At 36.0% G+C, this 24,743-nt stretch overlaps 1 protein-coding gene across 1 annotated transcript in view; it reads right to left on the bottom strand.

The window, feature by feature from the left end:
• Positions 1-320: 320 nt before the first annotated feature.
• LOC114651640 (cytochrome P450 26B1) overlaps positions 321-24,743 on the bottom strand; it is a 71,120-nt gene continuing 46,697 nt past the window's right edge. Inside the window, exons 3-6 of the mRNA XM_028801462.2 lie at positions 20,381-20,656; positions 20,066-20,221; positions 5,868-6,149; positions 321-4,352 (exon numbers count right to left, since the gene is read on the bottom strand). Coding sequence (XP_028657295.1) covers positions 3,960-4,352; positions 5,868-6,149; positions 20,066-20,221; positions 20,381-20,656 — 1,107 coding nt within the window. The 3' untranslated portion in view covers positions 321-3,959. The remainder of the gene's footprint in view (positions 4,353-5,867; positions 6,150-20,065; positions 20,222-20,380; positions 20,657-24,743) is intronic.

The raw sequence follows: 24,743 nt of genomic DNA, 5'->3' as shown, positions 1-24,743 counted from the left end.
TGCACTTATATGGCAGACTGTTGTACCAATCTTAATCTTTCTTCTGGTCAAGCCTTGCTCCTAATCTCTTTTTAGCCTGAATTTTATTTACTATTTCAACGTCTCTCAATTTATCCCGTTGGATACAAAACCTAATCTCAGTTTCCGAAATATCAAGATATGAAGACCTTTCTCTTCCTGGAAGACAGAATTTCCTTATCATTGCAGACCTTTCAAAAGTATAACCGTAGAAGACTCATATCTGCTTTGCTTCTTTCTCATTTATAATGACCCATCTTCACCACAGCAGGTCCGAATATGAATGATTAATAAAGACTATGTTTTTGAAATTTTTTTTGCCTTCAATGTTTATTACCGAAGTCTAAAAAATTGCCAGATGCATTACTATTAAACGATCACAAAAACACATTTATGCTCATTTTTAAACTGCAGTAACAATCAAATATATGAAGTAATAAATGAATAGAAAAATAAGAAGACACACAAAGACACAAATGATTACATGACATATCTAGATGGCACAAGACATAGCAGAACTCACAAGTGCTTTTTTATTAATATTAACTGATCATAAAACAATATTAACATTTAGACACTGTTTACAATAAAAAGGAAGTTCTTAATATACTAAATATAACAATATTTACCAACACAATTTTATACTAAATCTCTATTCAGAAATATAACAAAAATAGCACTTAAAATAATATTTATTTTCTTTTTAATAATAATAATAATAATAACAATAATTACATTATTATAATATTAGGTTATTAGAAGTACAAACAACAGAAAAGTGTCGCTCTCCTTATTTGCCAAACCAAATCACTTCTCTCCTTTTCCTTTATGCGTTCCACTAAAAAATCTTTCTGTCACAGCTTACCCCAGGTCTAATTTCTCAACAGCCTGATGCCCTATAACAATTTCACAATTTACCTAGGCTGCTATTATTTAATAAATTAAAAGCAGCATGAACAAGGCACCTTATGTGTGGTTACCATCATTTGGAATCATTTCATGCTTTGCCCAGAAAAAAGTAGAAAAAGTGCTGGATGGTGGTAGGGGAATAGGGGAGGTAAAAGCTAGTGAAGTGCCTACAGTGTTGGCAGCAGTGTCTCCTGTCCACAAAAAAAGGAAAAAGCAGGACAGAAACATGGATGTCATGAATAAGGTTGGTGGTGTTCCTGCTAAAAGTGGAACTGAACCAAGCATTTAACCTGAGATCAGAACAGAAGCATGATTGGCCTTTAGTGCAGTGGGATTATTGGCATCAGTCTATTGAGTACCAAATATAAATGCGGTCCCAATCAGGAATTAGAAAATATAGTGGGGTCTAAGTAAATGATTATAGGAGCATAAAATACATCCCAGAGAAGGGAGTGGGCAAGCAAATGGGCAGCTGAAGCTATGTGGGATCTTGGCAGCAACTGCTGGGGCAGATGTCATGGAAAGTCAAAGGTTTCAAGCGATCAGTTCAAATGATGTCTGTAGGCACATATTCAGACACTTCGAGTAAGGCACTGATATGCTACCAGCAGTGAGATCTGACCCTGCCACCTTCTAGTCTCAAGCTCAACTCTTTAGCCATTGGCCACTCTGCTTCTATAGAGGTGTAAAGTGTAGGGTTTGGGGGCCTACCATTATGACAGGTTAGGCTTAGGGTTAGGGTCTTATTCATTGTTCCAGACAGCATGTACAGAAATAAGACTTGGCCATCACTTATTTTAAATTTAAATTGCAGAAGAGAAGACTGGGTGATAAAAATAAGAATGTGGATTCTACAAAGTAAAATAAATAAATAAATAAATAAAAGTAGTGGATGTGTTTAAGATTTAATCTGCTTATTACAACGCAAAACACCTTTTTGCATTGCTTACACGGTGGTAGTTAAACATAAATAAAATAAAAAAAAAGTTCCAAATAAAGATAATTCCTGTCATTTCCACATTTTTAATCTAGCTTTTTTACACTCAGTTATTTTAACTTTCAAAAAATGAACTTAAAAAAAAATCAGATGCTAAGCCTATCTTCAGTATAAGTTTGCAAGGGAACTTTCAGGGCCCAGTCCAAATCGTCTCCTCCATCTGCACCTCCCACATAGTACGTCTCTGGCTTTTGTCTACTGGCTGAGCCACACCTGGCAGTAGCCCCTATAACTGTTGCCAACCAAATGTCTACTCATTCTGAATGCCGGAGCATTGGTATTGGAATAATAGAGGAACAGATCCTCAAAAAGTGGGAGTCAGTTTGAGAAGACATTAACTCTTTACTTTTCTTTTCTGTTTCTTCTTAGGAAGCTGTTTGATACAGTGTCAGGAAAGAGCTTACTCAAAATGCTTTGCTGGCTATAAAGCCCAGGGTATACAGCTCTCGAGGGACAGCCTGAGACATCCAAGATTATCTTAGTCCTGGTTGGTACATGACAAGTATAACATAGATTTAGCTGTTTTACATTCCTTATTTTTGTGGATACCTGGGGGAACACACTGTACCCATGAAAAGTCAGATATTCTGAGTTCTCTATTGTGCAGGGTTTTATTAAATTATAAGTTGTCACTGTCTTCCATCATGCAGTTACACCATGGGTCCATTCTGATTCTTTATGGATTAACATTCAGTATCTTCTTTTGTATACAATATTTAGTGGAGGGGGGACCAAATATCTGAGATTTAACATTCAATGTCCAATATATGTGGTCCGACATATGATTTTGATTCTATGAGGGTCCTCCATAATGTAGCATGTGTAAATACAATGTTGCAGCTATTTTAAAGAAAACATTTAGTGTCTTTCATCATTTGTTATACTTGAAGAACCTGGTTACATTTTTATGAGGTGGAACATTCATTGTCATCCATCCTCTCTTATGCTTATCCTTTTGAAATATGACTTCATTTGTCAATGATATTCTCCATAGTAGAGGATTTTGAAATACAAGCTTGAAGCTTGTTTGGGTTACTCCATGTTACCCTCGGCCTTTAGTTGTAAACACTACATCTCAGGGGACAGGACCAATCTGCTGTGAGATGGAATGTTCAGAGTCTGCAATTCTTGAGGAAACCTGGGACACATGCATCTCTACTGTAAAATTTGGGCTCCTCATTGGTTTAGGTTATCCAAAGTTAAGACTGTACAGTTGTGAGATGATCCATTCCTGGTCCTTCATTTTACAAGGTGGATGGTGTCCAAATGATAACTATTTTAGGGTTCTCTTTGTGTAGCATACAACTGTGAGTGGGAAGATGCCTGAAATATTAGCATTAGCTGTCTGGAGTCAAGATATTTAATATTTAGTGTTCTCCATTGCATAGGATGTCCCCATGTGAGATTTAGTGTATAGAATTCTCCTTTATGTGGTATCCCTGAGCCTGTGGCTGTACAACAAGGAACCTTTAAGAGGCCAGTGGTTGAGGCTGCACAACTCCACTGTGGACATTCAGGCCTTGCCATCTTCTTTAAACCTCTGCTCACTTGCTTTCTTTGCTTCTTGTTACTTCCCTGATGCTTTCTGCAGTTCCATCACTCCATCTTTTTCGCATCTTTATTTTTTAGGTCTTCAAGTCATTTCCTTTTACTCATGCCCGCTGCCTGTTGTTCATTTCTTACATAAAAGACTTGCTTTTACTTTTGTTGAATATATTAGCTTCCTTCTGCAAAAGGTTTAAAACCCATTATATTTTTTCTTTTAAAGTATTAAACAAAAAAAAACTGTAATCTATACATTTTTGGCAGCTTCATTATTGTCTCCGTATGTGAAATAAATGTTCAACCAGTCCATGGTGCATTTTACCTGTCTTTTTATTGTTTTTATTTTACTGTTTTGAATGTTATCCTCATTTTCATTTTGCATTGTATCTTGGAGAAATGGATATACATCCTTCTCCCCCTCCTCCTCCTCCTCCACCTCCTCTTCTGCTTAATCCTCTCCTTTCACACCCTGGCCTGTTTTTGCCCTGAGTCAAACGGTGGCCCCCAGCATTTCATCTGTCTCCGCCATAATCTCATTCTGATTGGAGTCAAGTCCAAAAAACTTGACCTTGAGGCCATCCACAGGGTGGACAACAGGGACAGTGATGACCCTTGAGAAAGTCCTGGTGGCGAGCTCAAACCGACTGCTGCCAGCTAACTCAATGGCCAATACTCGTAAGAAGAGCTTGGCCAGCTGTTTTCCAAGACATGTCCGCACTCCTCCTCCAAAAGGTAAGTAATGGAATCGTCCCTCCTTGTCCTCACATCGTTCCTGGTTGAAGCGCTCTGGGTCAAATGTATCAACATCCTTAAAAACACTGGATGTGTCATGGGTGTCCCTAATGCTGTACATCACACTCCAGCCTTTAGGAATCTGGAAACCCTAGAAGAATACAGAAAAAGATCAGATTCATTCTCTGTCCTCAACATATCTCACCTCTATTTTCTTTAAAGGTCAACCTTCATACTAACACTTAATTTTACCAAATTCTCCTATAGCCACATTTCCTGCTCATTGTTCTCAAACTGTGATGTTTTGGAAATTTTAATAGAATTCATTGTTTCCATTATTTATGACCGATGTAAAATTTAAGCTCAAATGCTGTAAGTTCAATTGGGATAAAACCAAAAATGTGCCTAATTTGACACTCTATAGCAGCGGTTCCCAACCTGTGGTACAGTGGACTGGTTGGTGGGTACACAAAAATAATATTGGTAATGGCGGAAAACATCAAAAAAAGGACAAATGACAAAATCGAGTCTATGATCGAGAAATTGGATTTTTGGGAATCATGTATCAAAAAAGACCAGGGTGAAGTTTTTTGAGACACTTCACAGTTTCTTATCTGAGAACGAGCTGAAATTGTCAAAAGTAGTAAAAAGTAGTATAACAGATCACTTAAAAGCACTTAAGGTGTCGTTCAGACAGTATTTTCTGAAGTGAAATAATGAAGATAACTGGATTTTAAATCCATTCAACATATTGCTTTTTCAACAAGCCGAAAAACTATCAGTTTCTGAAAAACAAAAATTGATTGAACTTTTGACTGATTCTTCTTTACAATCTGATTTCAAAAAAAGAAATGTCATTGACTTCTAGACAGCAGTGAAAGAAGAGTACCAAGAACTCAGTGATGAAGCAATACAATATTTATTACCTTTCACGAACACAGAGCTTGTCGAAAGAGCATTCCCGTCTTATGAATATGTTAAGAATAAATATCGCAATAAGCTCGATGCAGCTCCTGATTTGAGGTTATATCTGTCTTCATTTGAACCTGATTTTAAAACCTAAAAAAAGATCTATGAAACAAGCTCATGGATCGCATTAAAATTATTAAGAGCCACATTGGAAGACTTGTACATCAAGATGAATAATTATTACGTACTTTCATCATAAGTTAATGTGGGTAAAAATTATTTTAATGCTGTTTTTATTTGTTTTGATCTTATGTTAGGCTGCTATTATAAAAAATTGAGATAAACTGTAAAATGTAAAATCAAAAATGAAATGTCATTAGGTTAATTTGAGTCGTTTGATTATTTAGCTAACCTAAGAAAATTTAAAAAAAAAAACTTTTTTGAGGGATGGGTGGGTGTAATGAAGAGAGGGGGTACTCATAAATGAAAAGCCTAAAAGGTTGGGAACTGCTGCTCTAGAAGACTACGGTAAGCAAATAGTTTGAAATAAAAACAAGTTAGGTTAGGAATGAAGGGGAAAACATAGCATGCATCAGTGGCTCAAAACTAAAATAGATAGAACTACAGGGAAATTTGAAATATGACACTGAACATATCTAAATGGGCAGAGATAATCTTTTCCTACTTTTCATAAATGCTTTCCATTCAATTCAATGTTTCAAAATGAAAAATACACGTAATGTTCTCTTCTACTCACATCAAGCTCAAAGGTCTGCAGGGCAGTGCGATAGCCCCCTGAGACAGGCGAGTAGACACGTAGCACCTCTTTGATAACACAGTCCAGGTACTTGAGGCTGAAGATGTTGTCGAGACGGAGCGCTCCCTCACAAAGACAGCCATTGTGTAGAATCCCATTACTGCGTAGCTCCTCTCGTAGTTTCTCCAAGACTGCAGGGTGTTTCAAAAGTTGCATGATCAGAGATGTGCTGGCGCTGGCAGTGGTTGCAAAGGCAGCAAAGATAAGCTCAATGGTAAATTCCTAAGGGAAAACAATATTGTTAAATTAGTCTGTCATTGCTTTATGGCATACAACATAACATGGATTGCTGCAATGAAAGGCCTACTATTGCCAACCAGACTGAATAACTTAGCAATTAATAGTTTTTATTCTCTGACTCATACATCAGTAATTAACTAGAAGTGCCATATCTGAATAATAAATTTTGATGAATGTGACAGAAGGAAGTAAATATGTTAATTAATGGAAAATGCCCTAGGAACTGTCAAAAGCAAGCAAAGGTCAGAAGTATGGGTAAGTCAAATGATGTTTCAACAAAACCAAACACACACCAGAACTTCAAGAATAAAATTAAAGCAAAAATGAAGTCTGAAATATTTTAATAAAGAATTCTTACTGGGAATTCTTTAGAATTTAGTCATATTGTTCAGACTCATCTCAAGCAGATTTCAACTTTGATAGCAGCAGTGTGTTGCCATTTTCTTTTTCTTGTGGTCCTAAATATGTGGCCAGCAATAGGCAGAGTTTTTCTAAATAATGTAGTGATGCACACAAAGACTCAATAACACACAGTGGCTTGTACAAATAATTTTAACAAAATGGAAAAAATGCTACAAAAATAGTGGGACAGTGCTTCACAGTAAGGAAACCAGGGTTCATGTCCTGGGTCCCACCCTGCGTGGAGTTTGCATGTTCTCCCCATGTCTGCATGGGATTCCTACAGCTGCTCTGGTTTCCTACCACTGTGTAAAGACAAGCAGGTTAGGTGAATTGGTAACACTATATTGGCATGTGTGTGTTTGTGTGTTCGTTTTGCGATGGACTGGTGACTGTCCATGTTTTGTTCTTGTCTTGTACCCTATGTTAGCTGGGATATGCTCCAGCCCCCCCACCTCCATACCCCACAAGCCTCATCTGGATTTAGAGGGTTAGAAAATGACATGACATGACAATATGCAGAAATTAAATCCAAAAAAAAAAAGACAAAAATCTCATTCTTAACAAAATCAAGGTGTCGTAAGAGAGGGAAGATGACAGTCCTAAAGAGAAAGAAGTCAAAACTAAAAAATGGAAATCAAAAGCCAGAAACTCTCCTTCCTTATTAAAGCATGTGTCAGTTATTTCCTCAAGTTGATTTTCTTCTAGCCCTCTGATTTCCGAAGCCAATGTCATTCTTTAAATTTTCAGAGTTAAGTTTTCTTTGCTTAGTTCCCAATTGACTATATTGAATTCTTTTTCTACTTTATCTTGCCAGCTAGTTTTGTGCCCCTTTCAATGATTTCTCTAACAACAAAAGATAATTTTCTGTTTATTTTTTACACTTTACATTTTTACTTTTTGTTCATTTCTTCCAAAAAATTAGTTCTTTCTTATGTTACATTTAGGGAGGAAAAAAAGTTAAAATAAGTCTCCCCTTAGTTTCAAAAATCAAAGAGCTAAGGAAGTAACCCTAGTTGTCAAATGTAATTCATAACAGTTGATATCATATGCTGCCACACACTCACTTCTACAGTTACAGTGCATGTGGCAGTGCCAGTTCAAGATGCAAGGTGTTTTCTGACGTTGACGTTGTTTCATTTGACAGTAAGTGCTATGATATAATCAAAACAAAAGAAAATGTCAGAAATTGGTCAACAAAAGTGCCATATTACTCTGCCACAAATAGTAAAAGGTAGAGGGAAAAATTTCCTTATGGATCAGAAAGGAGGAGGTGAAATCAAAGTCAGGGACCGAAAGGTAAAGTCAAAAACTGAGCCCATCTTTGACAAAAATGTTTCTTCTAACACCACTGACTGAAATGCTGTTAAATCTGATCCTAGCATTTTTTTTTATTTTTAGGCATAAAACTCAAATATAAAATTTTTTTCCATTAATATGTGAATTTGTGTAAAGTTATGAAAAAATGTTACACTAAAATTTTAATCGACTCAATATTAATCTAAAACAAAACACCTATCCCTTCACACAAAACAAATAATTATAAAATTGACTTCAGTGATTTAGAAAAGTAAATATTTTTACTCAAACAAACACATGAGTCCTTGCTGATTTAGGGTATGGAATTTACACAAATGGTAAATGTGTTCGGAGCAAATGAAGAAAGTACAAATAGTGTATCTCATACAATATTTATAGTATTCAAAGATAGGAATAATTTCAGAATCATCAAGTTTTCTTTTGCTCATTACGGGGTAATCAAGTCAAAATGTGCAAAAAAGTTATCATGATTAAAACAAACAAACAAATAAATAAATAGATGTTTTGCTCTCACACTTTTGTCTAAAATGGGTCAAATTTGACCCCCATGAACTTATTAATGCTATAAATTTGTAAACTGAACATTTAGGAAATTTCAACCATTTTGTAAATTAATAATTTAAGGAAGGATAGTAGAACTTTCATGTAAAAGTAGAAAAAAAGAATCACCAAAAAAATGGCATTTTATGTAACTGGAGTCATATTCGACCCCATTTCAGGCTGTGGAGAGTTAAATAAAATGAAATCAAAATTACTTTGCCAGAATTTGTAGTCTGGAAAGCATACCAAGGCTGTTTTGTGCTGAATAGTAATTTTAAACCTTTCCTCTAAATGCTGCACACCAAATCCAAAATATTGGATGGCAGGAGGAGCACATCATTACTTTTTATACTTCCACATTGTGACTTCACAATGGAGCTTCCTAGCATTACATGAGAGCAAGGGCCAAAGTAGTGACCAAATGCAATAACAAAACAACAAACAAAATACTTTTGCTATGAAAAATAAATAATAAATCACAATATCTGACACAATCATAGCCCCCATTAAAATGCACCCACACTCAAAGAGGACCAATTTTGTATCACCAACTAACCTGTGTAACTTTGAGGAAAACCACAGTACTTGTAGAAACCCACACATGAATAACAATGTGGAATTGCAGCCCAGGACACTGGATCCACTAACATACGTCTCTTAGGGAATGTGTGTGACCTCAGGAAATCAACAGCATAGCAGAATGAGCCACAATTATTTGTCTCATTATTGATGATAACATGTAAATATTTCCTGTTTAAGAATGTCCTCACAGAACATTCAAAGTTATAGAAGGAAAGAGCAGTTGTGTAGTTATCCCAGTGTTGCTATGTGTTATCTGATGCTGTCATTGCTTCATGACAGAGTAAATGCTAAGATAAAACAGAATGCCAGGTAATACAGTGCCCTGACATGTAGAGTACAAGTCCAAGGAGGTTACACCCAATGTTTATAACACACTGGTGAGGCGTAATCTAGAGTACTGTGTGCGGTTTTGGTTTCCAGACCACAAAAATGACATAGCAGCGCTAGAAAAGGTCCAGAGAAGAGCGACTAGGCTGATTCCAGGGCTAGAGGGGTTGAATTATGAGGAAAGATTAAAAGAGTTGAGCCTTTTCAGTTTAAGCAAAAGAAGATTAAGAGGTGTCATGACTGAAGTGTTTAAATTTATGAAGGGAATTAGTCCAGTGGATTGAGACTGTTACTTTAAAATGAGTTCAACAACAACACAGGGACACAGTTGGAGACTTGTTGAGGGTAAACCTCACACAAACATTAACAAATTGTTTCTTTACACAGAGATTCATAGACACATGGAATAAGAGCTACCAAGTAGTGTGGTAGACAGTAGGACTTTACTTTCAAAACACATTTTGTGCTTTTTTTGGAGGTATTAAGGGAATAGGAATGGCAAGCCGTTTTGAGCTGAATGGCCCATTTCTTTCTAGACAGTTATGATGTTCGAAAAACAGAACATTTAAAGTAACTAAAAAGCTACAAAAACTAAATTGAAATCCTTTCAGATGCTGGCATGAAGCATATGAACTTCACAAGTGTAGTTTCTTGTAATTTTCCACAGATGTCTAACATACAGTGGAGGAAAAAGTACTTAAATTATAACAATTATTGAACATTTTAACTAAACATGATGTTAAACAGAGTATTATAAACTTTACAATCCTTGGTTGTACTCTCATGGAATCCTGCAAAAAGCCAAAGGTTTTCCTCCTCTGAGTAACAGCTAAGAAAGCATGCCATTATTCTTGTCTTTGTAAGCATGAGTATGAAACAACGTGGCAAACAACCACCTACAGTAAATTCATGTAGATAATTTTAAATGTACTGGCCATGTTTTAAAATCCTTGTCAGTCTATGTGTTGCTAATGCATGTCACCACATGTGCAGAAGTTAGTAATGAACTCTGCTCTCCCTCAGAAATTACTTGAGCCTCACCTTGCACCCCACACAACTGAAGTTCATGGCCTCATGCCCTGGCTTCCCAACTATAAGGTCCACTTTCCTAGCTGCTGCCTAAGCCATAAAAATACACTAAAATTCGAAGATATCTGTTGCCTGCAAATCTTTGTCATCACAATTTTTCAAATTTCTAATTAAACTGCAGCCATCTTGCTCAAGGTCCACATTAACCAAGAATTTCCCCTCAGGTAATTTAGCTTGGCTTTCTAGGTATGAGACAACTGCTTAGTCTAGTGAAGGTCGAGTGTCCCAATATATCCTCACTCTTTGTTCATGGTGACCAACTAAAGAAAGTTACAATGGGCAGACACAAATTTCTGGATGAAATCAAGTGTGAAGACAGGCTGCCTTCATAAAGACACAGAGTTCAGAGTGAGGCCTTCTCATGTCTACAGTATTCATCTTTTGTGAAAATCCGGTTGGCAGGTAACGCATAAACATGGAATGTTCTCTTTTCTAATTATAGATTTATATAATAATTTCCTCTTTCAAGCAGTTTTGCCCCTGCCATCTCTTGAGGTAAGAAAAAACATGACATTGACAGACAACTGAAGAATCCCTGTTATCATAGCTAGGGTTTCATTTAACAAAAAAAAAAAGCAGAAAAAACACTTTTGGCCGTGAAAGCAAAAGCTTCTGCCAGAGGTAAAATGCCATTGACAGGAGAACAGCAACAATAAACTGTAAGGCATCCCTTTTCATACATAGCCCTGTCCTCGGCTACAAACGAACATGCATTCCAGCAAATGAAAATAAAATTTGGCGTTGCTTAGACTAGTCTTAAAACATCACACCCAGGTATCTGACTGAAAGCATGTTGGCTGCTTCTCAACTTGCCGCTGCTTTGAAACAAGCAGGAAATTCTTGTGTGCACCTTGTTGGCTTAATCAACTTAAACAATTTCATTGCTTTGTTACTTCTGACAGAGACTCAACAGGCCCTAAGGAGCAGAGCTCAGGGTAGGATAGGAAGGGCTTTGGATGGTTCCGGTGCCTTCTGCAACAGGCTCTCCTGAACTCGAGGGGGTTAGACGCCTAGGTGATTTTCCAGTTTATTAATGGAGGAAGCTTTCCTGTTTCTGTGTTGGCTTAGATAATTGGGTCTCTATTGGGGTTCAAATTAAATCATTTTCATTTGCGTTATTTCACTTGGATGTTAAAAATCTCAATAAAAGCAAACAGCATTAACTAAAAGTTAATGAGAAGGAAAAACCCAGTCAGATATTCCATTCACAATGCTAAATACAACATAAAATATCGAGAAAGAATATTCGCTTCAACCACAGATTACTCTTCACTGAGGGCAGCAGGCCAGAATGCTCACAATCACACAGTTATGAAACATTAATAGAAAACTAAACAGACTACAAAACTTATGCAAGGGAGCAAACATATCTGTTAAAAGTGACATTAAAAGATTGATCCATAAACTTCGGCTAAAGTGAAATCAAGAAACTGCTAACAGCTACTTGGCAATATGGTGGAGAAAAGCAAAAACACAACTAAAAAGTTATATTTTGGAAAAACAACATAGCAGAATATGCAATATATGGTGGCCTGAGGTTGCAACAGAAAGAACGCAAAGCTGTCCTGTTGATGACAATTACAAGTGCAAGTAATGTAGCTGCACACCTCTACGGCTAGGTCAGCTAGCTCAAGATTGTGTTCTCCATGCATGTACAGTATGCCATGTCAGGTTCACAAATTTCATACTACACTTTTTCATGTTCTATCCCTATGACCCATTCAATTTACCATTTCTCTTCGCAGAGGCAGCTCTCCCACCATGTCCATTTTTCCACTGGGCACCAGTATTCATTTCCCACTTTCCAAAGACAACAGAAAGCAACCATTAAGGAGGGTTCTTTTGGCTCAAATGACCTATCAGGCTTCTGTTTGTAATGATCTCCACAGCAGGATAACTTCACTTGACCTTTGCAAAGAATGGAAAATCTGACCCTCCTCATACAGGTCACAACTCCAATGTAACCGGGGCTTTTCCACAAGGGAGGCACTCTCATCTTGAGCCATCCCCACTGGTTGCTCACTAGATAAAATTGAGTCCTCACCATATACAAAGAGCAACTGTTTCAGCCAATTAGACTACTTAATACTTAAGCATTTTTTCTTCCAAGATGGTGTCATTGACAGGCAAACTCTCTTCTGATTATCAAAAACACACAAGAGATTTCTGTTGTGTCCTTCTGTGTTCAAATTCAAAGCAAAAACAACGTTACCTGATGTTTCACAGCTGCCTGACTGAGAAGCATGGAGAAGGAAATGTATCAACTCTATCAAAAGAAACAAAGGGCTAAACTTTGTTATACACTATGGCTTTATTTATGTTTGTGGCTGGTGCATCAGATCCAATGAGTACATAAAGTTTACACGCTGTCCTAAGATTACTGCTGTGCTGGAACAACTTTGGTGCCCTACCGACATGGGAATTGAAAGTACAATTGTCTGTCTTAAAATGTGTGCGCTGATGAAAAATCACACACTGGGTGCATTCTCAGTAAAATTTGACTATGCAACGGCACCTGCTCCTGGTCAGTATACACAACTTAACTTATTTATAATGACATTAACTAACACAGTAAATAAATTTAAAACTACATCTTATGCTGTTATGTTTGTGCATTTCATTGGGGAACTTAATAACTACTATACAACAAACATAAAAAAATATCGGAAACAATATGAAGATAAATGATAGTTCAACATAAATCAAATATCAATAATTTGTAAGATAACAGCTAAATTACCTTGTTTATTTTATATTCTAGTATACTGACATCCATCAAAATAGAGTGAGCTACCATCACATTTCAACATACTGGCATCAGAAAGTAAATAAATTTACATTAATAATTACAAAGGAATTCCTCCAAAAAATACATAGCCTTTGCCCACTTTTGAAGCTTTTTTTTTTACTGTAAAAATCAATTTTTGGAAATGAAAAGAGAAAGATTGAATAAATGTGATCCAGTGCGAGCCAACTAACAGGAAGTAGGTTTACCCATCAAAGTGTGACTAGAAGTTTGTGAAAAAGACTAATCAAGCCCTTTGAACTAGTCAGAATGTAATCGACACAAATGACAAATGGACACCTGACTACAAGGACTCCTTTTTCCCAGAGCTGGCTTGTACAATTTGAGCTCTGTTACACTCTCAGTCAATACAGATAAAGACAAATCTTTCTCTCTGTATCTGTATTTTAAGGAAACCATTGAGATTGAGATAGAGGGAGATAGACTCTCCCTATCCGATCAAAGACTTCATATCCAATGCCAGATTACCATAGCCATATCACAAATATTTTTTTGTACTAGACATAGTGGTGCACACTATTACCATACTAGGAAAAGGCCATGACATTTCCTCAGTTCTAAAATTATATTATTAAACAGTCAATTAAATGGTGTCAAACGTGTGTCTGTGGATCACCCCCGACTCATCTTGAGTATGCAATTCCACCTTGGGACAAGAGGGGGGACCTATTGCTAACAGCATCATCTTTTTTTTTTGTTCCCACAACTAAGAGAAGAAGCCCAGTGAGGGCAACTGACTCCACCCTTCCAGTCGGAGGACTATAAATCTCAGGCGCTCTCAGAAGGCAGCATCTCATTCTAGACTGATGCTCAAGTGAGGCAGATGTCCCAACCAGACTTGATTGTTATAACAACTGTCTAATTTGTTATATGTTAATTTTTCTGCACCATTGTGAACCATTTATGTTTGATAATTAAACGGGGTGACTCCGCTTGTGCCCCAATATTTCTTGGGATTGGTTGTCATATCTCACATGAACACATATGTTCTGTGTGGGCCTGTAAAGCCACTGAAACCAACATTGTCTTTGTTCAGTAGTATTAGTATTGTCAGTCTCTATCCTCAAACCCACAGAAGGACCAAAGGAGAGAAACTATTGTACTGTTCTGGTAAGATTCTGAAGTCTATCCCAACATCACTGGGTATATTGCAGGAAACAGTTCCAGACAGAGTACAAGTTTATTGCAAGGCCCACTCACACAGGGCCAACTTCATATCACTAACACATACATCTTTGGGGTTGGGGATGCTGGATCCATTACCCAGTGTAAACTCGAATTCCCCTAACAAACATGTTATTGCGGATGTTTGAGGAAAAACAGGATGTCTTCAGGAAATCAACAGAGTAGAGAAATGAGTGTTTTATTTGGCTCAGTATTGGTAATGATAATATTTAAGCGTTTACCATTTAAGAGTCTTCTCCCAGAACCTCCAAAGCTATAGAAGTAAAAGAGCGGTTGTTTCATCACCCCAGTACTAGTAGAGGCCCCTCATCTGGGCAGTGGCCTTTGTCTACACCCCATTCTGATACTGGTACACCGTAAGCTGTTCATTCTTTTTTCTCTGGAGCCTGGTCTGCTTTGGCAGGAATGGCAGTCCCTTCTCACAGGAAGAGAAAGCGTCTTTAGATTTCAGATTTCTGGGGTCAGGTCAGCGGGTGTAAGAAACATGAAATGGCTTTAGATAATCTTGTTTCTGCCAAAAGCTATTAACCTACACATGACACATGGGTCAGTCGCTGTCTGATAATCAAGAGGAAATCCAATCCAAGTGCTTAGTTAGCCGTGCAAGGTATTAGAGGGGATTAGCCCTTGTGCTGCTTCCGTTTGCGCAGTGAGTTCCTTCACAAAGTGCAATTCATAAGGGAAACACTCTTGGATCGCCTTTGGTTCCTTAAAACCTTGCATTCTGTCCCAGCATTCTGACTGAGGCCTAACTTGGCTCAGTTTCCAGACAAAGCCTAAAGAACCTCTTGTTTCATACAGATTGTGCCAGAAGTGGTCTAGACAGAAACGGCAAGTGACGTTTGGAAAAAGAAGTTAGCAAATATAAAAAGAAGAGTCCAATAGGAGCGCAGATGTGTCATTTTTGTCCTCTTTTTTTTAGTAAAGAAAGAGAGGGCCCTGAGTTTTCTAATTTTTGGCAGACAGTAGTTTTTTTAAACTGGCGCTCCAAGTGAAAATTGACCATAAGTCTTGATGTGGCTCCTGCGCAGCAGTATTTTTCACAATATAATGCAAAGGATATGTTATACCTCCGTGAAGTTAAGTCAGAGCTTCAGATTTTAAAACTTAATAGAATATTTACATATTATAATAATCCATTTTTAGCTCAAAACTTCTAAGAACATCCACATTTTTAGCAAAAACAATATAAATATTTGCCCTGTGTCTCAGGCATTATATTTGATTTGAAAATCCAGAGCTAAGTAGAGTGGTATTGTGTCAAGTCTTACGTACACTTTTCACATGTTCAACATTCATGGAAGGGAAGGGGTGGATCACATGGTGGCTAAAATCAAATTACTGAAATTTATGAAAATATTAATAAACAGCAGCTCTCCTAGTACAAAAAACAATATAGTTGCAATTCTCTGTATATTAGATGTATGAAAAGATATATGGATGATCATGTTTTCATGTGCTTATTCAGAGCAGGTAGTTGCAGATGGTTGTACATACACCACCACATCAGGAGGGCCACATTGTTAGGGCAGTTGACTGTGCCATGAGTGCCTAAGTTTATGAGTGTGAAAACGTTGACCACAAACTATTACATTTGTAAATGAAGAATTATCATCCTTATCAAGCTCCAAAAGCAACAATACAGTAAATGATAAACTAAAAGCTTACCTACATCCCTGGGGTTAAAATGAATAACCCATCACTACTGTATACTCAAATGATTATAGTGCCTTACCATAAGTCATCACATTCAGTTTAATTTAACTGGATTGGTCTCATGGACTACAGCAGACCAAATCATATTTCCCATGATTACACTGGAAACTGGGCAACTGCTTGGCTGAGACTGATAACTGACAACAGCTTTAAGTGTCCTAAAAACTAGAAACTAAGGGTACAAGATCACATTGACCTCTGAAAGTTTCCAAATTTGATGCTTGTTTGTCTCAACTGTATTTTCAGCGATTTACAGATGTTTTCATTGAAAGGCTGCAGTGAATAGTTATCCATAATTTAATATAATTACAGGGTCATGAAGAGACCATAATGTATGCCATCAGTGTCAGATACAGAGATACAGTGCAAGTACCAACCCTGAAGGAGATACCAGTCCATAGCAGGGAACATTCACACATAGTGACCAACCACTAACCTAACCCAGACATTTTTGAGATGTGGAAAGAAAGCTAGCATACATAGGGAGAAACCCAAACAAACAATGGGAGACCCCGCAAAGTGCACACAGACACTGACAGACTCAATATTAAAATCCAGTCTCCTGGAGCTGTGTGGAGGTAATGCCAGTTATTGTGCCATTCTGCTGCTCTCAGCTTTCAAAAATTAGCATATTCTATAACAAACAAATACATTCCATTATATTTGATCTTGTAGGCAAACATTTTACCTAAAGCAACTGATAGATTCCATATTTATAAAACAAAGTTTCTCATGACTGGAGTACTGACTTGCTCAAGATCACAGAGTAGATGAGTGCTTTAAATTCCACTGTCTTTGCTATTTAGCCAGTAGACCACAGTGCCCGCTATTATTTGTCAGCTGCTCTAAATGAAATACTTCAATCCATAAGCAATAGGTTATTAAAACTAAAATAGTTTTCCTTTGATGACCTTGTATAGTACAAACTGATTAGCACTTATGCTTAGAGAGGGTCAAGTTTAGTTCAGCGGAAAATGCAGTTGGCGTTTTACTTCTTTAGTGCATATTGCTGATAAACAAGTCAGTGTCAAAAAGGTTTTTGGAAGTGTGGGTGCAAAGGGCACTCAATTAAATTGTGAGGTACTCATTATTCACATGCCATATACTGGCATTTCTACTTAGTAAAGAACTCAATATTTAATAAAATGCAGTCAAATAAAAAAGATGATGGTGCAAAATAGTATGGAAGTACTGGATCTGTGAAGCATTAACCCTAACAACTGCGTTACCATGCAGCCCTTCAAAGTATGACATTGTCTTTTTTTGTTTAATATTGGTATATGTACTATGTACATGTGATAATAGATTCAAAGTTAAATTCAGTTCAGTTGTAAACAAAATTAGTCAATCCACTTAAACATAGTTCAATTTATTTCAAAAAGTGTTTTTTGACAAAAAAACGTATTGCCTTATTAAAATAGTAACTAGATTGTAACATAGTAACTTGATTACATCTTGCCTGAAGAAGGGGCCAGAGTTGCCTCGAAAGCTTGCATATTGTAATCTTTTTAGTTAGCCAATAAAAGGTGTCATTTTGCTTGGCTTTTCTCTACATTCATAATGGCTAACACGGTACAACACCCTAGTACTAAAATAGTAACTGATATTTAAAAAATAATTGAACTCATCATCATGAAGTGCATTGATTAGCTTAAAAATATTTTTCCATTTCCTTAAACAAAAATTTGCATTTACTTTTTCTATTCTTTTTCATCTGTATCTGTATTTTTTCTAAAAAAACTGATTGTGACTTTAAACATAAATAGAACATTAAATATAGAAGGAGTTCATGTTTAAAAGAAGTTTTAAGTAATCAATTTTAGTTCCCAGAGTCCTCCCTACCAGCAGCAACCAACCAGGGGTGGCACATCAGTCACTCGCAGGGCACGTTTTACCATACTCACTCATGCTAATAAAAGATGCAATTTGGGAGTAAATATGTAGTCAGAGCAATCATAGCGCAAATAATAATCAGACTTAGAAACAAAACCTGACCCCTGAAGCCTTGAACCACTCTGCCTCCATGCTGGCAGATTTTCGTAATCCTTATCTACAAAAAAAAAAAAAGGCACATGTTCAGCCTTTTCATTATTCAAAATAGTCTTTGAGTGGGGATGGTTGAAGAGTGAAATTTCAGTTGGTTCTTCATTGTATGTTCTTTAACTCGCTTTATTCTAAAAATAAAGTACAATAATTGTGTAGGAGATGTTATCTTTAAAGAACATCCAGCTAAGATAAATTTCTATTTTGTTTTTAGAATTCTTTTTGTGGCCTGTAGCCATTAATGGAGATCATAAGGCAGTAACCGGTAACTTGAAAAACACATGTCAAAATACATTTGGAGAAGGCTGGCTTGCAGTCTACAATATTGAGAAAAAGATATTCAAAAATTCTTCATGTGTGGCATCGACAAAGCATTTCAGAAAAGGCAGAAGAAAGCCACGTTGGATGAGTTTCCTCTGCACTGCCAGTGAAATAACAAATACTGTATAGAGAGAGCTCTATGTGGTGAGAAAATTTGAAGGGTCCTGATTTAGCGCTGACAACATCAATAAGGCCACGAGGAAGAATGGAAAAACCCAAAGGCAAACATGGGTTCTGCCAAAGAGAAACTCTGGAATAAATGAGTCTACCAAAGCAGATGAGAGACTCTTGTTCAAGACGAGGATGTGAGCCTACTCCCCTTATGTTGTAAAATATTGCTTGATTTTATAAAAAAAGAAAAAAAAAAGTCCTGGATGCTGATCACTGTCAGCATGAAGTCAAGAGTGGATGTCTGTGTTAAATCTATGCCATGACAGTTGCGTGTCCTCATAAAGAAAGAGCATATTCCTAAAGCTGCTATTGAGAATGTGGAGCTAAAATGCCCTCCCTCTACTGGTGACTGGTGATTTGGACCTCCAATTTGGCTTTATGCATTTAAAGGCACATAATTTAGTATGTGGATCCATGTCAAAAGCAACACATAGTGTGCATACAGTGTTTGTTGTAGGCTGTCTGTGAGATAGATAGATAGATAGATAGATAGATAGATAGATAGATAGATAGATAGATAGATAGATAGATAGATAGATAGATAGATAGATAGATAGATAGATAGATAGATCTTTATTGTCATTGTCACTTTTACAAAGGAACAACGAAGTTGAAGGTGCGGTCAATTCAGTGTGAGGCATAAGAGTTAAAAAGACAAGAAGAGAGAAAATAATAACAAACCGAATAGTAATAAAAGTACTTTACAAAATATACAAATTGCACTTGTTATATATACAAATTGCACTGGTTGACTTAAGGTCTATATTGCACATTGGGAGAATGATATGGAGCAGTTTTATTCTGAGTTCAGGGCCATGATTGCTTTTGCAGTTGGAAATTGTGCTCCTCTTCTCTATTGTCAAGTGGTCTGATGCCATGACTAATTCTGGCATTATTAGGCTTAAGCATTTTTATGTGTGTTTATATTTGTAAATTTTGTAAAGTTTAGAACTTTGCTGATCTCATACTGTAGTTGTAAATATGAATAAACATCCTGAGCTGATGAGTACTATATAAAAATAATGAACTGAACTGAACTGAACATAGCACTAATCAAGTGATTCCTATAAACTGTGTGTAGTTAGCATGTTCTCTTAGGCTTGCTGTCATCCTAGCAGCCTTCATGTTGAGTGGCTGACTTTTTGTCTTAGTTTATTTGGCATTTGCTGTGCAAACAGAGCTGGAAGAAGAAAGAGCTCTAGAAGGTATTGCTGAACTTGCATGACCCAAAGATATATTCAGAAGGCCAAACTCTAGCATTCAATTGAAATTTGATAATATAATATAATGTAACACCTCAATAGTCTCTGTCTACTCAGTAATCTCCAAATCCCTGATTAAACATTTTGAAAATGATAAGCAGAGCAAACACAATTAATCCTACAGGCTGAATGGGTACCTTTAGCTCCTGCATGCACAGCTCTTGGCCATGTTCTCTGCTGCTCTCAATGAGAACATCCAAAGCATCAGCATAATCCTTTCCATGATTACACTGGAGTTTTTCCAGTATAGATTTCTCAATACTTTTCTGAAGAATATCCCGAGCTTGAATACCCTAAAAAAAAGACACCCAGAGTGTTACATCATCAATTGAATCCCAAAACCTCAAACAGTGATAAGTACTCAGCTGTATATTAATATTTCCTCTCATGTCAATAAAATAACCAAATCATGCACTTTCTTGATATTATGCTAGGGACACATGATGACTGACCTTTCTATATCCACTGAAAGGCAGGTCCAGAGGCAAGGAAAAGATATTGTCCACAAAATCCAGGAAGGTATGAAAGAGGCTTTTCATCTCATCATCTGAAAGGCGGAAGCCCAGCAGGACGCGGAGAGCCATATGAAAGGAGAGCCGCTGGGATTCATGGTACACTGTGATAGGATCAGGACTGCTGCTCCACACACGCAGGGTGTCCTGGATCACTTGTTGAATCTTAGGCAGGTAGGACTCCAGAGCCTCTTGACTGAACACTTTTGCTAAAACCTGGGGAAGACCAACAATCAGTTTTAGTAATCCTAAGAAATTATTTTGAAGACAATCCATAATCACTAGTTATAAATTAAAATAATACAGGCCCTGATAGCTACCCTGCAGAATTTTATAAGAAATTCTCCACTCACCTAGCTCCCCTCCTATTAGCAACATTTACAGAAGCTAGAGACAATCAAATTCTACCTCAAACTTTTCGCCAAGCATTAATCACTGTCTTTCCTAAACAAAATAAGGACTTATCACAATGTGCATCACATAGACCAATTTCACTTCTGAATAATGATGTTAAGATATTCTCAAAAATCATAGATAGAAGGATGGAGAAAGTGCTGCCTTTGGTAATATCACAAGATCATGAATTTATCAAGGGTTGACACTTATCTTCCAATCTTCGACGCCTGTTTAATGTAATATACTCACCAACAAAGTCAAACACCTCAGAAATATTATTACCATTGAATGCAGAAAAAGCATTTGACATGATTGAATGGAAATACCTTTTCACTACATTAGAGAAATTTGGGTTTGGCCCGAACATTTGTGCATGGATCAAACTACTATATACCAATCCAGAAGCTTCAGTTTGTATTAATAACATTTGTTCAGACTACTTTAAACAAGAATGTGGTACCAGACAAGGTTGCCCCTTGTCACCACAGCTATTTGCAGTCACCATTGAACCACTGGCAGTCCAGTGTCGAAATTCTTATCAGAAAAAGGGGATTTTCAGAGAAGGACTGGAACAGAAAATTTCTCTATATGCAGATGATATGGTACTGTATATATCAGATCCACAAAATTCTGTGCCTGCAGTCTTAACAGCACTTACAGAATTTCAAAAGATCTCTGGTCTCAGAATTAATTTGATTAAAAGTGTGCTCTTTCCAGTGAATTCTCAAGCACACAATATTAGATTGGACACCTTCCCTTTTATCATCGCAGATCAGTTTAAATACCTAGGGGTAAACATCACAAGTAAACGTAAAGCTCTTTATCAACAAAATTTCGCCGTCTGTATGGAAAAAATTAAGCAAGACTTGCATAGATGGTCAACCCTTCATCTCACTCTACCTGGAAGAATTAACATTGTTAAGATGAATATTCTTCCTAAGCTACTTTTTTTATTTCAAAACATTCCAATATACATTAATAAATTATTTTTAAAGCAATTAAATTCAACAATAACCTCATTTATTTGGAACTCAAAACACCCACACATCCAAAGAGCGACCCTACAAAGACTTGGGTCTGCACCAAATTAACATCATTTTGGACCAAACTTTTTAAGTGCCTTTCAGACAGCCTTGGGGTAACAATCCCTCCTAACCCATTAACAGCTGTGTTTGGTGTTCTTCCAGATGGGTTTAAAGTGGAGAAGGACAAACAAACTGTGATTGCATTCACTACACTTTTGGCACGCAGACTTATTTTGCTAAACTGGAAGAATCCTAACTCTCCTCTTTTAAGTCAGTGGGTAACCAATGTTTTATACTATTTGGAATTGGAAAAAAATCAAATATTCAGTTAGAGGATCTGTACAGAATTTTTTCAAAACCTGGCAGGATCTAATCAATAATATTTTAGAATAAGCTCTTAATGCACCAAGGAAGCAATTATCTCCACATTTCTTTTTTTCTCCATTTATCTCTATTGTCCTATTAAACTTATCAATTTAGGTATGTCTACAAGCCTTAAGTTTTACTCTGTTGGCCATGTTCTCTCTCTCAGGGGTGGGGGGGACGACTTGTTTTCAATCCTATCTTTTGTAAAAATTGATCTATTTGTTTGGAATGATTACAATAATATTAATTAAATTTATAAATAAATAAATTAAAATAATAATGGTATGAACATTATTAAAATATAATAAATGCAATGTTTCCCCTAGCAGGTATTTAACTTCTTTAAGTTCTAAACCACCTATTTTTCCATGAAGTCTCTGATATATTTTACTAAAAATTATTTTATTAGATTCATCAATCAATTTTTTTAATTTTCAGAGATGACTCAGAAGCTAAATAATTCACCTGTACAGTCAGTCCTAAGAACTGCGACAGGTGATGTAAATAGTAGTCCAGGGCTAAACCATGGAGTTTAAAACTCGCAGAAAATGCTTTTTAGCAATGACAAATAAAATAAAATTCATTATAGGTAATAATTTAGGCTGTCAAAATAGACCCCAATGAAAAAGCTCCCCTTTGTCCTGCTCAGTCTTCATTTGACTATGCTGCTTCTAATTGTGAGTAGGTGAGTTCACTCTAACTGAGAATGTCACAGGTATTTGAAGGTGACATGTCTTTTAAACTTTCCCATAACACTATAAAAGGAAACCCCTTGGCAAAAGGAACAAACCTCTTTTAGGACAAAAGTAAAAAAAAATTAAATAAAGAGGATATAAGCATTTTTATAATATCTTGAATTTAATTTCTTTGAAAACATAGCAATTTATTTTCTGCCTTTGTTATTTTTTTCATTACCAAATTAATAAACAGCTATTTTCATTTTTGTGAGAGTGACAGATGAAGGGACAGAAGGGGAACTACTGTGATTTTCTGCCCAAATGTTTTTAAATTTTGAAGTGTTTTATAATACTTATTAATTGGCTTCTAGAGTGCTTTGTACTAAATAAATGTTCCTAATGTAAGATGTTAAACAATGAAAAAAATTATTCATTTACTTATAAAATCTTTGCCGCTTGGATCAGCCCTTGATTGGCATAACTATATAATGGTAAAAAGCAGGGGCACAAAGTGAATGGATAGAGGGAGAATAAAGATTAATTTGACTATTCATTTTTTTTAATTTTTATTTTACTTCTGTATGTAGCTAAATAGGAAATTATATTATTATACAGTATATTTTCCTGACATAAATAAAACAATATGCAATTTTTATTAAAACTGTCAGGTTCATTAAGTGGGAAAGGAACTTGCAGTAGCAAAATTTTCTGTATTTTACATTGGGAATTTCCACCAAAAAAACCAGCAGAGGGAGCCGATTATCCAACTAGCAAAGAGACAATAATACTAATATGAATATTAATAATAATATTAATAATGAGGACAAATTGTTAATGCGGTCATATTAATTGCTGAAATAATCTACATCTTACTAAACATGTAACAAAATTTTCTTTCCTTAATTGTTTAACTATAAAAGCTTAAATTCCTTAAGCAAATAGTGTCATGTTGATTTATTTATTTTTTGCTAATTGTTGCAGTTTTTCACACTAGCTTATGAGTCTATCAAGTGTTATAGTACGCAATTAACCTATTTTATATATACTGTATATATATATATATATATATATATATATATATATATATATATATATATATATATATATATATATAAAATATAGTATAAAAATATATATACATACATTCACACATACCCTACTAGCAACAAATAATAATTAAAGCTTGCATTCCATAAGCCATGTCTTTTATCTTGTGGACTGGATACATTAGTTATTGTAACAGTACACTTAGGAACTTAGACCTTTATTAAAATACAGCATTAATGAAACACTTAAAAACTGGAGTGATAATTTTACACTTGCAGCTAAATAATGGGGCAGAAACAAATGTAGAAATGTGAACTGAATAATGAACAATACAAGTGGTGACAGTGCTGATTTCTTAAAGAATTTCTTAATTTGGTCAGTTTAAATTGTCTGATGATTTTAAACTACCAAATAAAAAAAGAGAAATGGGAAATTAAAAGGAAATTCAGAGATACCATTATGCTTCCAGAAAATAAAATAATAAAACATAAATACATAAGAAACATATCAAACATATCAAAGGAAAGACTGAATAGAATTAATATCTTACTTTTAGAACGATGTGGGAGATTTTTTTTATGATGACATCATTTTATAATACTAAACTTTTTTTGATTTTTGACAGCTTTATTAATCTTTTTCATAAGAACTTATGGTGGACTCCCAACGTGCCAAGGAGTCTCTGTGACCAGTCGCCATTCAGGAGAGGATGTGAAAGTTCCTGGGAATTCATATAAACAACAAACTGGACTGGTCTCACAACACATAGGTGCTGTACAAGAAGAGCCAGAG

This window comes from Erpetoichthys calabaricus, chromosome 5 (genome assembly GCF_900747795.2).
Source record: "Erpetoichthys calabaricus chromosome 5, fErpCal1.3, whole genome shotgun sequence".
Taxonomy (NCBI): domain Eukaryota; kingdom Metazoa; phylum Chordata; class Cladistia; order Polypteriformes; family Polypteridae; genus Erpetoichthys; species Erpetoichthys calabaricus.
The sequence above is the reverse complement of the archived record's forward strand: the minus strand, read 5'-3'. Positions and strand labels throughout refer to the sequence as shown.